Genomic DNA, 14,930 nt, shown 5'->3' with positions numbered 1-14,930 from the left:
TCAAGCAACAAAGACATTAGCCATTGATTAACGCATGAACAAATTGGTCTTAGTCACAGAAAAATTGTGAATCAGTTTTATGAACCCCAAACAGTCCTTGTTTTACATCAACCTGATTTTTTTTTTCCTTTTCGCGTCTTCCCAAAGAATTATTTGAACTTTACACATGAAAGCTGATTCGTTCGTTGCCTCTGGCGTTGGCTGTTGAAGTTGACGAGCCTCGAAGGTATTAAAAAACTTCGAGATCATAATACGCAATAGACTTCAAAGAATCAAAGAAGGAATGCAAATAGAACTTGAAATATGGATTTTGGCGTTCCCTGCTTGTCCCGAGGATGTGAAGAATCCATATGTGCAGTTATTGACTTCAAAGAATCAAAGAAGGAATGCAAATAGAACTTGAAATATTGATTTTGGCGTTCTCTGCTTGTCCCGAGGATGGGAAGAATCCATGTGTGCAGTTATTCCTTTGGTATGATCCCCTTGTCTTCCCTGAAATAAAACTCTTGTTCAAATGAAAATTAAGGAATCATATGAACCTAAAATATGTAATTCCCCTATATTTTTCGGGACAACGACATGTAATGACTGAAGTTGATAACAAATCTTCACATAGTAACATATGGTGACTCACATGACAATTAGCAAGCAATCTTGAAAGTAGCAACATGCAGATTTAAGTGCCTAAGTGTGGTTATGCATGCACATGTTGAGTTTTACCTCTACAGCATCCTTGAGAGGCCCCCAGCATTCAATTCTATTGTACTTCTTCAAATTGGAATGAAAATAAACCCGAACCAAGGCATCCAATAGCTCAGGATGCTCTCTGAAAAGTAGAGAGTCTCCATGTAACACAGCTTTGAGTACCTGCTTGTATAGAAACCAAAAGTAGGAAATATTTAAGTAACACAACATTCATTCAACCATCTCAGGCATGCCAAAGTACCTAATAAAGTCAAGCAAAATCTCAGACGCAAGGCCGTCTTTAGTGTAATATCACCCCTTTCATGATATTTTGTATGAGAATTGCGACATTGCTAAATGGTATATGTGTATCTAACATTATTTGGCTTGTGTTTTCTAATGTGTTGCCTGTGCAACGTATATGACTATGCATGGCCATGGAAGTGTTCATATCATATAGGCCTCTTAGAGTTACCTTCTCAAGCACCTCAGTTTCCTAATTATTCCCTTTTGCAAATAGGATAGGAGATCATAGTAGTCTTAGAAGAAACGCTTACCAAAGGCATTTCTTTGGAAAATATGTGATATCTAAACTCTGCGGCCAGGTCCAGCATGAGATTGGGACCGCTCACATAGCAATGAATATGTAGGCACATTTCACCATTCACCCGTTTCCATTCTGCAACCACGTCATCCTTGCTGTACCATCCTTTTAACTGCAATAAGGATCAAAATCGCAGTCGTAAACACCAAATGGACTATCAGATGCAACCAATCACATTGAAACTTTTTCAATCCTAGCATAGATAGGTATCATGAAAGAAAAACTTTAGAAGCATCAGAAGAAATAAAATAGAAAACAGACCTGATCAAGGTTGATGACATTGGAGATCGTTAAGGTCAGGTTAGCTGTGAAGTCACAATGTGATAGGATGTAAGTTCTTGGGATGATTCCTACATAATTATTGAACTCTTCTCCTATAAATTCAACTTTGAGCTTTGAAGCGTCAAACGTTGCTGGACCCAAAAGACTGATAGCCTGCAAACAAGAATATAAAATGTTCATTTGGCATTTCATGAACTCAATGTCAAAAGTGAGAGGATGCAGAACAGCTAAGATGTCATGCGTTAACATAAGTATTCAACAATCACACGGTTGAGATCTTATAATATATCCTAAAATGTCATGTGAAGTCTCCCATTGTGCTAGGACAAAATCATTATTCTGAAAAATGAATGACCCTAGCAGAGCAGTATACTCAAAATCATAGAGAGAACTTTCTACAACAGAGAGGCATTTTCTACAAATTACAACCCAACTCAATGGAAAGATGCCATATGGGGGCTGCTGGAACTCAAAAGTCTATGAACTTCTCATGAGAATGAATGCATTGAACAAAAACATCATCTTTTTAAAATATAACAAAATGCTGGTGGCTAAAAGCAACTCCTTGACTAGGACTTGAGATAAAATTATCTAAAATTTCAAAATTTTAAACAATCCCTTAACAGATAATCCCTTTATATAACTCAAAGGAGGCAATGCCTAAATAAATATTACAAATTACATAATGAAGAGATAGAGAAACAAAAAGAGAGGGCAATGCTACCTCAGAAACCAAAGAATTGTAAGAGTCTCTATTGTTGCTGATGGCAGAAAGCAAAAGAGACTTGGGTCTTTTTGATGAGAGAAGAATAGTGGTCTTGTAGAAGTTCTTCCTCAGTGGTGATGGTGGAAATACATAATAAGCACAATGACAGGCCATGGAAGATGCATAACCCTGTTTTGCCCCTCTTCATCTTTCACCTGCAACCATTGTTTTGTTCTCTCTCTGTGGTTGAGTTAGAGAGGGGGAAAAGAAAGAGAAAGGAGAATATGTGGAGGATTGTTGTTCATAGCTGGTGGTCATGTGGACTGTGAATTTGTGATATTCTGATTTTCATATACCAAAAGTCCAAAATCTATGTCAAGCCCCTCCCACCGCATATTTTTCTTTTCTCCTTTTTTCTTTATTTTCTTGAATTGGTATATTTTTTAAAAGAGAACTGTCCAACTTTGTGACACGTCACCAGCAGCTTGAACTTTTTGATTTAACCAGTGTGGATAATGTGGTTGCGTGGCTTTGGATGGGTGCCACATGCATCCAGAGGGATGTACCCATCTATCCCCGAATGTGATTATTTGACGTATGTTAATCCACATAATATCCAGCAGGCCTCTCTCTCTCTCTCTTCCACCCCCCCACCCCCCACCCACCACCCCCAGTGCCGGTCCTGAACTTTTCAGGGCCCAGGGCAAAATTAAAAATTAAGCCTATATATATTTAAACTTAATGGTAAAATTAGGCCCCAATTTTAATACTTGAAAGAATAAGAACAGCTTAATCTGGAATTTGAGAAATTCCTCTTTGAGAAATCCCCCTCCACGGAAACAAACTTGATATTTCCAAATTTGCAATCAATTAGAACTTAAAAGAATTCCTGCAAAGAGAATATGTAATTGCATGAGTTCACAAATCTACAAACAAACCAAAAAAAAGATAAATTCATATTTCCCTTTTCAATTGATATCAAATCATAAAAAATTACCTTCAATTGATATCTACAAGGACCAATTTTGCACTGAATAAAAGCCCACACTTTGGATTTTGGAATCTCCCCAATCTACAAACAGAAATAATTTTAACCTGTAACTAAAAGAAGATGATTCACAAGGACCAACTTAGATGGAGGCTTAGGATTTTGGATTCACAAATCACAAGGACCAGCTTAGATGAGGCTTAGGAGAGGATTCAAAACTCTGTAGAAGAAGAGAAAGAAGAAAAAAAGACGAAGAAGAAGAAGAAGTAAAAGCGACCTGGAGGAGTGGAACAGGAACAGGCGCACAAAAGCATTCTTCTTCTTGAGAAGTGGAACAGACCAGATTGTTGGTCTTTTTTTTTCCTTTTCAAAATATTAAATAAGTTAATAGTTATAATAATATAATATAATACTTACTAAAAAAAAATATTTGGGCCCCCCTGAATAATGGGCCCAGGGCAGTCACTGACTGCCCCTGATCAGGGCGGGGCCTGCCCACCCCCCCTCCCGCGCCTCTCTCTTCCTCTTATAATAAACTGCTATCAGAATACTTGTGCGAGCATAATCATAGGGTGAATGGATGTTGTTTAACATGTGGTTGCAGACTTAGGGTGAATGGTTGGTTGAAGACTGCAGACGTGAGTTCAAAACTCAAGTTAGATATAGCATTTACTCCAACTTGCATTGCATCACACTAATTCAACTTAAATGGTGATTAGGCCTTTAAAAAATCAAATTAAACATTAAGCACGGCAAAACACATACTCAATAAAAAGGAAAAAACTTGAAATTTATATTAACTAAAAAAATTGAGCATTCATAATTAGGCTACATCTTAACCCTAGCTAAGAAAATTAGATCCTCAAACTCATAATAAAAATTAAAATGAAAAATAGCAAAGCCCTTTATATCCTTATATATCACGGCCAACAAGAGAAAAAATAAAAGAAAAAAAACTAATTATCTATCCTAACATAACTTGGACAACAAGTCCTTAATGAAAGAACATCCAAGAGATCAAGAAATTCTACTAATCATTTTTCCAATTCTGAAGGTTCTTTATCTTCATAAATTAATACATCATTTGCATTAGAACTTTCAGAAACGGATTTAGATAAGAAATCAATGTTTACTCCCTCAGCTAGACCATGAATCAAAGAAGCTTGTGTAGATAGCAGATTTTTGATGGAGGAGAGTTGTTGAGTTGTGAAGATAAATTCAATTATTTGCATGTCTATAAGTATTTTTATTAGCTTTTAAATTTAGTTGATCGTAATATTATTGGGTTTTGCAGAAAGAAGCCAAGGTGAGAAAAGCTGCTAGGAAGAAGAAAATGGCTGCCAGGAAGCATGAAAAGGCCAAACAGAAAAGCCCCAAGAAGGACCACAAACAGAAAGCATGGTGGAGTGAGGATATACAGATGGTACAAAGAATACCTATAAATATGTTAGAAGATATTGCATGCAGCTCATAACATCCTGTTTTTTGTTGAACAATTTGGAGAAGAAAGGACAGATATATGTAGCTCTCAAACACTGCAATTTTAATTAATAGATGGAGAAAGAATATGACGAATGATGAGTTGGAAAGAAATTACTCAAGTAATTGTTATTTGGAAATATAGTAGGCCGCTGTATTTGGAATCATTTGTTATTTGCTTTTTCTTTTCGGGCTAGAATATTTATGGCCCGCACAACATATGATATGTTATGGGTGTTGTTAAACGAACTTTAAAATTAACTTAATACACCTTATGATCTAAGTACACTATAATATTTAAATCAAAATGTAAAATTAATTAAATACATCTTATTTAACCACAAAAAATATCCTTGATACACTCTAATACATTATAGAAATACACATCTCATAAACCCTAGTTTTTAAAAGATATACGCCATTTAAGCAAATAGTCTACACTTAAGCAAAAACCCAATATTAAAATGCAAAAGTAATACTCATATTTAGCCCAAACTCGCTTCACTTAAGAGCATCCGCAATGGTGAGGGTCATTTCAATTTTATTTCAATAAATTGAACTTTTGATTTGCAGTGGTAAAGTTCAATTCATTTCAGAGGTCAATAAAATGGACAATGAAATGAAATTCATTTAAATAAGCTAGCCCACCATAATAACTTTACAGCCTCTCTCTTACTGAAAGTTGGACTACAATAATTTTTAATTTAGAAGTTATTGAACTGTACTACTGCAATTAGCCAAAAAAATTCAATAAATTAAACTATTGCGGATACTCTAATAATGCCTTGGAAGCGAATGTAAATACGTTCGGCGATGGCTCAATCTCAGCCGTTGTTGAGCACAAGGCTGTGTCGGCTTATTATGCATGCACGGTTGAGATTGCATCATGACGCCATCACAGTGGGGTATTTTTTTGATAAGGTGGCCCCAAGGCCCACGTTCTCATTAGTTTGGTCAATTTCATCCCAAAAGCGACTTTGTGTGTGAGACCCTCCTATAGCATGTGTCGGTGCTAAAACGAATTATAAGCACATGGATTGCAATGGAATCAGATTTTATTTTGTCAATTCATTGTCACAACAAAGAGTCCCACCAGTATTTTGTTTAAAATATAATTAATTTGAAAAACAAAATTGTTGCAAATATTCTTTAGTTAAGAAATAGTATTTTTGAATTAAGCACACTGCTAAGGGGATTGTAGGAGAGTTTTTTATTTTATTTTCTGATATATTTGGAGGAGATTTGTTTTAATTTTTTTTTATGCAAGCGGTATTAGAAAGCGAAAAATATTATTTATACCACATTTATTAACCACACCTCTAATACAAATAGATCCCGCATAAAACATAGCAAAGTCAAGAAAATTCTTACTTTCACAATTTTAGAACCATATTTAACTTTCATATACAGTCATGAGTGCGAATTCCTTCTATTTAATTTTTCTTTTACTTTCATTTGGTTGGGAAAAAGAAACTTATTGAAATGAATTTATCTTTTTTTATATTTTTCTATAAAAAATAGAAAAAATTATGGTAGATCACCGCCCTTCTATCTATGAATCTGCTTGCTTGGACTTTATTGGCTCATTGGTTTCCAACTTAACCTTAGCTGGAGTGGAGACTGCAGATCCCATAAAAAGGCTATAGAAATAGAAGTAGATCTCTCTCTCTCTCTCTCTCTCTGAGATATTTTTCATTCTTTAATAAATGCAATGCAATATGCAAATTTATGCTAAATACAATTGATCTCTCGAAATGGAAGAGTAGTGGGAGCATTATAAAGACCCACTGACCCAACCAAGCTCTCTCTTCAAGTAGGAGGCAATCAGTACTATGGAGTAAGCAAAAGGAGGACCCGACACTTCTCCCAGCCACTGAGCCAAGTAAGAAAAATCTCACTCTCTGTCTCAGATACTCTGCCCCTTGTCATTATTTGATCAGATCTTCGTTTTCTTGCATGACCGAAGTACTCTTTTGTTTAATGAATCAATGCCAAGAGACCTCCAAGTTTCTATCTTTTACATATTCCCAGCATGTAGTTGTTTCAGTTCTCTTTTATTTTTCTGCACTTTCGCACCAACCAAACAGTGCATTGTTCTTATTATTGAGCCCCCACTCTCGTTTTCTGTTTGTTGGGTTTATTGCGTTATGAAATGGGTTATAATCACTTTTTGTAAAAATATGTTTTTGAGGATATTCTTGTTGCGTTATGGAATTCAACAGAAAAAAGTTGATCTTTTACTCTGAAATGTCTTTGTTCTTTGTTAATTGATCGATCTGCTTTCTTTGGAACAAAGTTGAGCTCTCTTTACCCTATTCTATGATCCAATTTGCTATTCCTTGTCAATCTACTTGAGGAAAAGGTATCACCTTCGTTATGCCCAGAGAAAAACTATCAGAGCCGTAATTTGACATGATACACACTACCACTACTACTCTTGTATATCAAAATTAGCAAGGATGCCCTTTTTCTTATATATTTTGTATATTGGTGTTCTTTTAGCAGTGCAAGGCCTGTCGGTTCCTTTATTCATTCAAAAACAGTTTTTTTATATTACTCTTTTTGCGTTTGTGATTAAATCATTAAGATAAAAATAAGTGCAAAATTATGCTGCCACATGAGGGTTCAAACACTTTTTCCTTAACAATTTCCAGAAAACAAGCTTGAAGATACAAACATCATGGATAGCTGAGTTTGTTTTGTTATTGCCCTTGTCAGGTGTGTTTGTTATTTGGGATATCAATTTTCACCTCATAAAGATGGCTGTGGGGAAGTATTCTCGAGTTGACGGAAGGAGGTCATTGAATTGTTGTTCGACGACCAGTCTAGTTGTATTTGTTGCATTTTGTTTAGTTGGGGTCTGGATGTTAATGTCAACCGTTGTTCCAATTCAGAATCAAGACTCATCATCTGAGGAGACCGTAAATGAGGTAAAACGGCAAACAACAACTGATAAAGATTCCAAGCAATTCGAAGACAGTTCAGGTGAATTACCAGAAACTGTAATAAAAGGAGATGACAATGGCAATGATTTACCGAGTGAAAGCCATTTGGATATTAAGAATGCTCAGAATGTTGCAGAGGATGTTTCTGTAAATACAACTGAAGAAAAACAGGAAGAATTGGTTTCAAAGGAGGAATCTGAGGTGAGGACTGAGCCAGAAAGTGAGAATGGTGTTGAGGGAAATCAGCAAGAGAAGCTTGTAGAGGAGAAATCTGATGAGAAACTCGAGACTGAAGAGCAAACAAAGACAGAGGCTGAAAATGATGGGGATGGGAAAACAAATGATCATGAAGCTAGTTCAGGAGATGGGGAGTCCAATTCAGAAGTTGGAAATACATCTGACTTCCAAGAGGGGGAGAAAAAATTGGATGGAGACGAGACTTCTGATGGAATAAAGCAGGAAGATGAAGTGACTATTCAGACTGAGAAGGAAAATGTTGAGAAATATCAAGACATTCATTCAGAAGAAAGTGATAGTAATAACATAGAAAGCCAGGAAACTACAGCTGAAAATGAGCAAGGGTCAACTGAAGTCGTGGAGTCGCAGAATGAGAAAGAAACACAACAATCTTCCTTATCTGAACATAAGAGTGGGCATGAGTGGAAGTGGAAACTCTGTGATGTCACTGCTGGGCCAGACTACATCCCTTGTCTTGACAATTGGGGTTCTATCAGGAAGCTTCCAAGTACAATGCACTATGAACATCGAGAGAGGCACTGCCCTGATGAAGCCTTGACCTGTCTTGTTCCTCTTCCAGAAGGATATAAACGCTCCATTCAGTGGCCTACAAGCAGGGAAAAGGTATATCAGCTGTCTAGTAAAACAATAACAATTACCTCTTTTTAATCCTTGCAATTGAAATATGTTCTTGGTGCATGATGCAGATATGGTACCACAATGTTCCTCACACCAAGCTCGCAGTAGTTAAAGGGCACCAAAATTGGGTTAAAGTTACCGGTGAATACCTCACATTTCCTGGTGGTGGAACTCAGTTTAAGAATGGTGCTCTTCATTACATTGATTTTATCCAAAAAGTAAGTCCTATTGTTATATCATCTTATTTTCCAGATCCGGTCATACATTGGTTTGCCGAAATATATTTTCAGAAATTTTATGGGAAGGGAATATCATTTCTGATTCCACTTACAGCGCCAAGTAATAGTTGTATTGCGGTAGGGCGATAAGGATATTACATTGTGCATGACACTTAATGTGTCGTACCAATTGATCAGTGATTCAGGATGCACCTGTGTTCATTCAAACTTGTTCCTATTAATGTTTGTATTGTAGGCATAGGGACAGTTTTCAGGGTTTGGTTAATGGCTTTTTGCTGAATGTAAACTATTATTATCCTTTTTTTCCTGTATGCAGGACTGGGAATGTGTCTATGTGATTCTGTGTGGGTGTGCTCTAGTCCTTTGTGTTACTTTCCATATGTTCTATTTACGTACTTTGTTTAGCGCATGAATATCTATCAAAACCTATGTTATAAAAGCTTTATTTGAATGAGTGAAAAATAAAGGAAACTCATAAGAAATACTAATTTTGAAATTATATTTTCTTTATACAATTACCAAATAGTGGGTTTGAATTATGGGATGCAGTTCCATCTGACATTTCTTCATTCGTGCAACTTGTCCATTTCATTGTATTCATTTTGCCATGCTTCATGCGAAGTCCTGTTCTTTAGGAAGCAATATATTTGTATGACCTTGATTATATTTGTCTAAAAATATTCAATTGTGCCTCACTTGATCTTATATGTTTATTTTATTTTGTGGTTCCTTTTGTAAGAAAACTCTAGTATTCAGCATTATTATCTTACTGGTCCGGAGTTTCAGTCTAATTATAAAAAAAAGCATTATCTTTTGGTGGAACTTTTGTGTTTTTTTTCCAATGCTAAAAATGTATATTTCATTTTTGCTATGCAGTCTCTTCCTGATATTGCATGGGGTAAAAGAAGCCGTGTGATATTAGATGTTGGGTGTGGTGTAGCCAGCTTCGGAGGTTTTCTATTTGATAGAGATGTTCTTGCTATGTCATTTGCCCCCAAGGATGAGCACGAAGCCCAAGTACAATTTGCACTAGAACGGGGAATCCCTGCCATATCAGCTGTTATGGGTACCAAAAGACTACCCTTTCCAAGTTCTGTGTTTGATCTTGTCCACTGTGCACGCTGTAGAGTCCCTTGGCATATTGAAGGTAATGTTTGCAATTTATTTATTTATTTTCTAAGTCTGCATTGTTCTGGAGATATAATTCGAGTTACATTGCAGGTGGTAAACTTCTCCTGGAGCTTAATCGTGTCTTGCGACCTGGTGGTTACTTTGTCTGGTCTGCTACTCCTGTTTACCAAAAGCTTCCTGAAGATGTCGGCATTTGGAAAGGTAGAATACTTCCTTTTTCTCTCTCCCTTTTTCCCTCCCTCTGAAGCGAGTTGTATGTTTTGGTTGATCCTATCTAACATATTCTCACTCTCCCTCTCTCTCTCTCTCTCTCATGGTTATTATTGGCAGCGATGTCTAAATTAACAAAGTCAATGTGCTGGGATCTGTTGGTGATTGAAAAGGACAGACTCAATGCAGTGGCTGCTGCCATATATAGAAAACCTTCTACCAATGAGTGCTACAATAAAAGAGCACGCAATGACCCTCCTCTATGCAGTGAATCTGATGATCCAAATACTAGCTGGTACTTTACCTTTTTGCCCAAATATTGAAGTATTGGCATTTCTCCGTGTTTGTTATTGGTGACCGCTAGTACGGAAATTGGAAGTGACATCAAAGAAAGATAAAAAATAATCAGAAAAAAGTTTTCGTATGGACATTTTTATTACAATGATAATTCATATAGTGCCAAAAATAAATACTAGATTACCTAATGTGTACGTTTGCTACTCGATATGAGGCATTGGTAAAATAAAATGATTTTGGATCTCAATAACATTTGCCATATCAGATTTTAGAAGAGTACTGATATTTTTCTTTTTCTTCTGTTGTCTGTATAGTAATGTTTGGTAACTAATATAAATTCGCTATGAAGACAACTACTTATAGGTATCAATATTTATTTCTTAAATGGTGCTATAAATATAATTTAATAATGTACTAACTGTTTTTAAGTAATTTGTGCCATATCAGGTTATTTACGTGAATCAGTTTCCTTTATTGCTAAGTGCATTGAAGATTTTAAATTTCTTTTAGGCATCAGGTTATATGTTAGTCTTGTTATATGTATATAACCAATTTGCTCTAAGCTAAGCAATTGTGACTCATATGTCGCTTACTAGGACCATATTTGGAGTGTCTTTCTGGCAATAAGTTTTTGTTTTCAAACCTGAATTTTTATATGAAGTTTTACGTTTTGGGTTTTGTGTATGCCTTGAAAATTCATTAGCAATTTGAAGGATTTTGCAGTGTGAAAAACAAAAGGATTTTGTAGTGCAGAAAATTCTCCAATGTCGTGAACTTGAGATGCATAAATATCATTCCAAATCTTTAAGTTGTACTTGCCCTTGTGAGAGTGACTAACATGTTGAACTGAAAGAACTTTGATTGATAGCATCTTCCCTTTTCATAATTTCTGAGTTGTTAAATAAAATCTAGGTCATAAGTTTTCATATGAACAGAAATAAATAGAAATTGATGCCACTATAGTTTTCAAGTCCGCCTTTATTCTAAGTTGGCCTGCTAAACATCGTTAAATGTGGCTCAGAAAATACTTCACATCTTTGAATACCTATATGTAGTTAAAAGTTCCTTTATAGTATTCTCCATGAGTTAAATTTCCAACTCTGTTAAGTGCTCCATTTTATTTCTGCATCATCAGGAATGTTTCACTAGAGGCATGCATGCACAAAGTGCCGGAGGATGTCTTAAACCGTGGGTCTCAGTGGCCTCCGAAATGGCCATTAAGGTTGGAAAAACCACCATACTGGTTAAAGTCTCAGCTTGATGTTGATGGAAAATCTGCCCCAGAGGATTTCATTTCTGAATACAAGCATTGGAAAAAAGTTGTTTCCGAGACATATTTGAATGGGATGGGAATCAACTGGTCTTCTGTAAGGAATGTCATGGACATGAGAGCTGTATACGGAGGGTAAGCAATTATTAATCTTTTAATTTCTTTTTCCCATCACTACCTTAAACCACCCAGGTCACCCTCTTTCTGCTATTCCACACCCCCTCTTCTTTTCTGTTGCTTTGATTGAAATTATTGTTTCCATATATACCTAATGACTACTGCCGATTACAAAAAGTTGAGTTTAGTATTATTAATGCTTTATATTTTGAACATCTTAGTGGCTTAAGGTGAAAAATATTGATGGCCTTAGATGGAACACACGGTCGAAAAGTTCGGATCATTACAAATTGCATGTCATATTCTTTCCAAAAAATAATGATCCCCTTTTCATCTTCGTTTTGTTATTCTTATTTCTCTTGTGCAAATGTTTCTTTTTTCCAGTGTAGTAAAGAATTTTGAAATCTTTCACATAGTCTGAGTTTTTTTGGCAATGCTTTTAGTTTTGCTGCAGCACTAAAAGACTTGAAAGTATGGGTTATGAATGTAGTCCCAGTTGACTCCCGTGACACACTACCAATAATTTTTGAGCGTGGTTTAACTGGGATATATCATGATTGGTGTGAGTCGTTCAGTACCTACCCCAGAACTTATGATCTTCTACATGCAGATCATCTATTCTCCGTCCTTAAAAAAAGGTATGTAATGAAGCATTTTCCTATGGTTATTTATAAAAACACATTTACTGCGGTTTTAATCACAACAAAGACCTCCAAACATGTCGTCTGATACAATGTGTTTATGGTATTCTGGCAACAGATGCAACTTAGTGGCAGTGATTGCCGAAGTTGATAGGATACTTAGGCCAGAAGGGAAGCTAATCATATGGGACAATGCTGAAACCTTAAATGAGGTCGAGAGCATGGCTAAATCTCTGCAGTGGGACATCCGATTCACGTATTCGAAAGACAATGAGGGTTTGCTATGCATTCAGAAGACATTTTGGCGTCCTGCAGAGAAAGAAACAATTTTGTCAGCAATTGCTTAAATGCTTCGATCTGTGTCTTTGACTGGGTAAGGCTTAGTCAATGCTGGAAGTATAGTTAGTTCAAGTATTATTTTGTTCGCTTAGGCACTAAATTATAAGGACTATACACTGAAGTAATACGTTAATATGTAAAGTTCACATAATTGATTATTCTTTCAGATGCCCGATAAAGTTCTCGTCTCCTTTTCTAGTTGCTAAGGGAACTTGTGCCCCTTCAATAGAGGGATTGGGCTTGGAATTTTTGTATCTTAATGTTCTGAGTATAAATGGCAGTCAACTACTCAAACGCTTTTTATTGTAGTCTTTTGGTATGTTATTGCTCTTTCCTTACTCTACTCCCAAGAATGCATCTCCATGCTGGGAGAGGTTAATTAGTTGGTGGTGTTATGAAATTGTGTTGGCATTTTCCACGACCTTCGTATAGGTTCGGAGTTATGGCAACTAAAAAACCTAATTTATATAGTGTATAGATTAAGAGTTATGGCAACAAAAAAAACCTAATTTATATAGTGTATAGGTTCGGAGTTATGGCAACAAAAAAACCGAATTTATTTCTAAATGTGTTTGAGTTTGTCTTTGGTCGTGCAAAGCATTATAAACAAATAGTGTTATATTTGACTTCTTTATATCCGCATTACTTATTTTCTTATTTGCATATCCCTTTTGTATGAGAAAAACTTGGTTGCAACGGGGATAACACTATTTTGCTATCTCGACTAATAATGACGAGAATAGCGTTATTAGCCGAGAATAGCATCCCCGTTTTGCACGGGAAAAAGTTATCACAAGTGTCATAATGTTATTAACCGAGAATAGCATCTCCATTTAATACAAATGTTTCTCCTTTTTCACACCGGTTTTGAGAGCAGATAAGTAGATATAACCCACAGACAAATATCCAACAAAAATCAGGGCAGAGGAAAAAAATGATTTGGAAATTAATTAGTTAGGCCAAATTAAATTAGTGAGCAGTAAGACATGTGCAGTAGTTTGAGTGAGAATGGACCCTACCACTTTGAGATAGAGTACAGTGTCCATCTCCTTCCAACTCCTCTTGTCTCGAATGAGCCTGCATGCATATAAATTATAAATTAAAACATTATCCTTCACCCGACATTCTTCCAACTTTTACGATTTTATAATTCTCACACACACATGCGCTGCAAATTTCTTTTATATAGGGACTGCTTCTCTGCAATGGCATCACACCCTATATGACTGACTGCCTACAAATTTCTTAGCATTTTAGAAAGATAAAAATAATCGTAATCTATACTCAGTTTGTCATTCTACGCTCATTTTGCGAGTGATTCATACTAAAATATATATATATATATATATATATATATAAATTTTATAGTGACAAATTGGAAGTGTGAGCAACCTTAGAAGTTCTTGTTTTAAATAGTGATTACTTTCAATTACTAATTGTTTAGAAATACAAAGCGATATTGAGAGAAAGGAAATCGCCCCTAAAACCTGAAATGCACAAATAAATACTTTTAAATACTTGAGTTACAAACCCTCCAAACATTAAATTTTAGAGGAAGCCAGGACTATACCTTTTGACTCGAGTATGATTAGTTTGTTTAATGTTTTCTGTTGCTTGCTTGTCTGACTGAACTTCAACTAAGGTGCACCATTAACTAGGAAATTGTGGTGCTCTAATCACAACCCTTTTCATAAAAATATACTAATATCTCACTGACACCATTGATGGCCATTACCTTTTTGTTGTAAATATATTTCTTTGTTGGCAAAATAGCATACAAAAGTGTCAAGATGCTTCTTTTGAACTCTTTTAAAAATTTACTCAACAACTTTATATTAGCTAGGCTTGTTTGTTTGGCTGTGAGTAATCTGAGAAAATGAAAAGGAAACTCTCTCCCTCATGTTTGCATGATTGAAATTTAATAATAACAATACTGCTATAATTTTAGGTTGGGTGTTCTCAACCATAGGCTTAAATGGCTTCAACAAATTATCTATATTTCCATGAATGATGCATAGCTCAGTGAATTTAATTAGTTTGATGATGGTCTAACTGTCATTGCTTGATTGACAACAAAGAAATTAATGAATTTAATTTGTTTAAAATTAACAAAGAAATTATC

The 14,930-nt window shown here is 35.6% G+C and overlaps 2 protein-coding genes across 2 annotated transcripts; one reads left to right on the top strand and one right to left on the bottom strand.

The window, feature by feature from the left end:
* On the bottom strand, positions 1 to 2,863 carry LOC110769037 (STAY-GREEN-like protein). Its single transcript, XM_088245151.1, has 5 exons — positions 2,295 to 2,863; positions 1,550 to 1,723; positions 1,242 to 1,400; positions 721 to 867; positions 1 to 492 (listed from the first exon to the last, which is right to left on the bottom strand). The coding sequence occupies exons 1-5, from the start codon at positions 2,448 to 2,450 to the stop codon at positions 376 to 378; spliced, it is 753 nt and encodes a 250-aa protein (XP_088101277.1). The 5' UTR covers positions 2,451 to 2,863; the 3' UTR covers positions 1 to 375.
* Positions 2,864 to 6,341: 3,478 nt separating this feature from the next.
* On the top strand, positions 6,342 to 13,116 carry LOC110769041 (putative methyltransferase PMT24). The gene is made up of 9 exons (XM_021972941.2): positions 6,342 to 6,625; positions 7,462 to 8,549; positions 8,633 to 8,782; positions 9,680 to 9,950; positions 10,025 to 10,135; positions 10,265 to 10,439; positions 11,577 to 11,846; positions 12,272 to 12,466; positions 12,588 to 13,116. Exons 2-9 carry the CDS (start codon positions 7,503 to 7,505, stop codon positions 12,814 to 12,816), a joined length of 2,448 nt encoding a protein of 815 aa, XP_021828633.1. The 5' UTR covers positions 6,342 to 6,625; positions 7,462 to 7,502; the 3' UTR covers positions 12,817 to 13,116.
* Positions 13,117 to 14,930: the final 1,814 nt, after the last annotated feature.

Source organism: Prunus avium, chromosome 8 (genome assembly GCF_965620075.1).
Source record: "Prunus avium chromosome 8, drPruAviu1.hap1.1, whole genome shotgun sequence".
In the NCBI taxonomy this organism is placed as follows: Eukaryota; Viridiplantae; Streptophyta; class Magnoliopsida; order Rosales; family Rosaceae; genus Prunus; species Prunus avium.
Note: the sequence above shows the minus strand (reverse complement) of the source record. Positions and strands in the feature narration are given on the sequence as shown.

What these genes read in the sequence shown, in the direction of transcription:
- LOC110769041 (XM_021972941.2), top strand. Translation starts at nt 7,503, where the DNA reads ATGGCTGTGGGGAAGTATTCTCGAGTTGACGGAAGGAGGTCATTGAAT. An exon ending in GGCCTACAAGCAGGGAAAAG is followed by an intron (nt 8,550 to 8,632) that starts GTATATCAGCTG and finishes TGCATGATGCAG; the next exon opens with ATATGGTACCACAATGTTCC. An exon ending in AGATGTCGGCATTTGGAAAG is followed by an intron (nt 10,136 to 10,264) that starts GTAGAATACTTC and finishes TATTATTGGCAG; the next exon opens with CGATGTCTAAATTAACAAAG.
- LOC110769037 (XM_088245151.1), bottom strand. Translation starts at nt 2,450, where the DNA reads ATGGCCTGTCATTGTGCTTATTATGTATTTCCACCATCACCACTGAGG. An exon ending in ACAATTCTTTGGTTTCTGAG is followed by an intron (nt 1,724 to 2,294) that starts GTAGCATTGCCC and finishes TCTTGTTTGCAG; the next exon opens with GCTATCAGTCTTTTGGGTCC. An exon ending in TTTCCAAAGAAATGCCTTTG is followed by an intron (nt 868 to 1,241) that starts GTAAGCGTTTCT and finishes CTATACAAGCAG; the next exon opens with GTACTCAAAGCTGTGTTACA.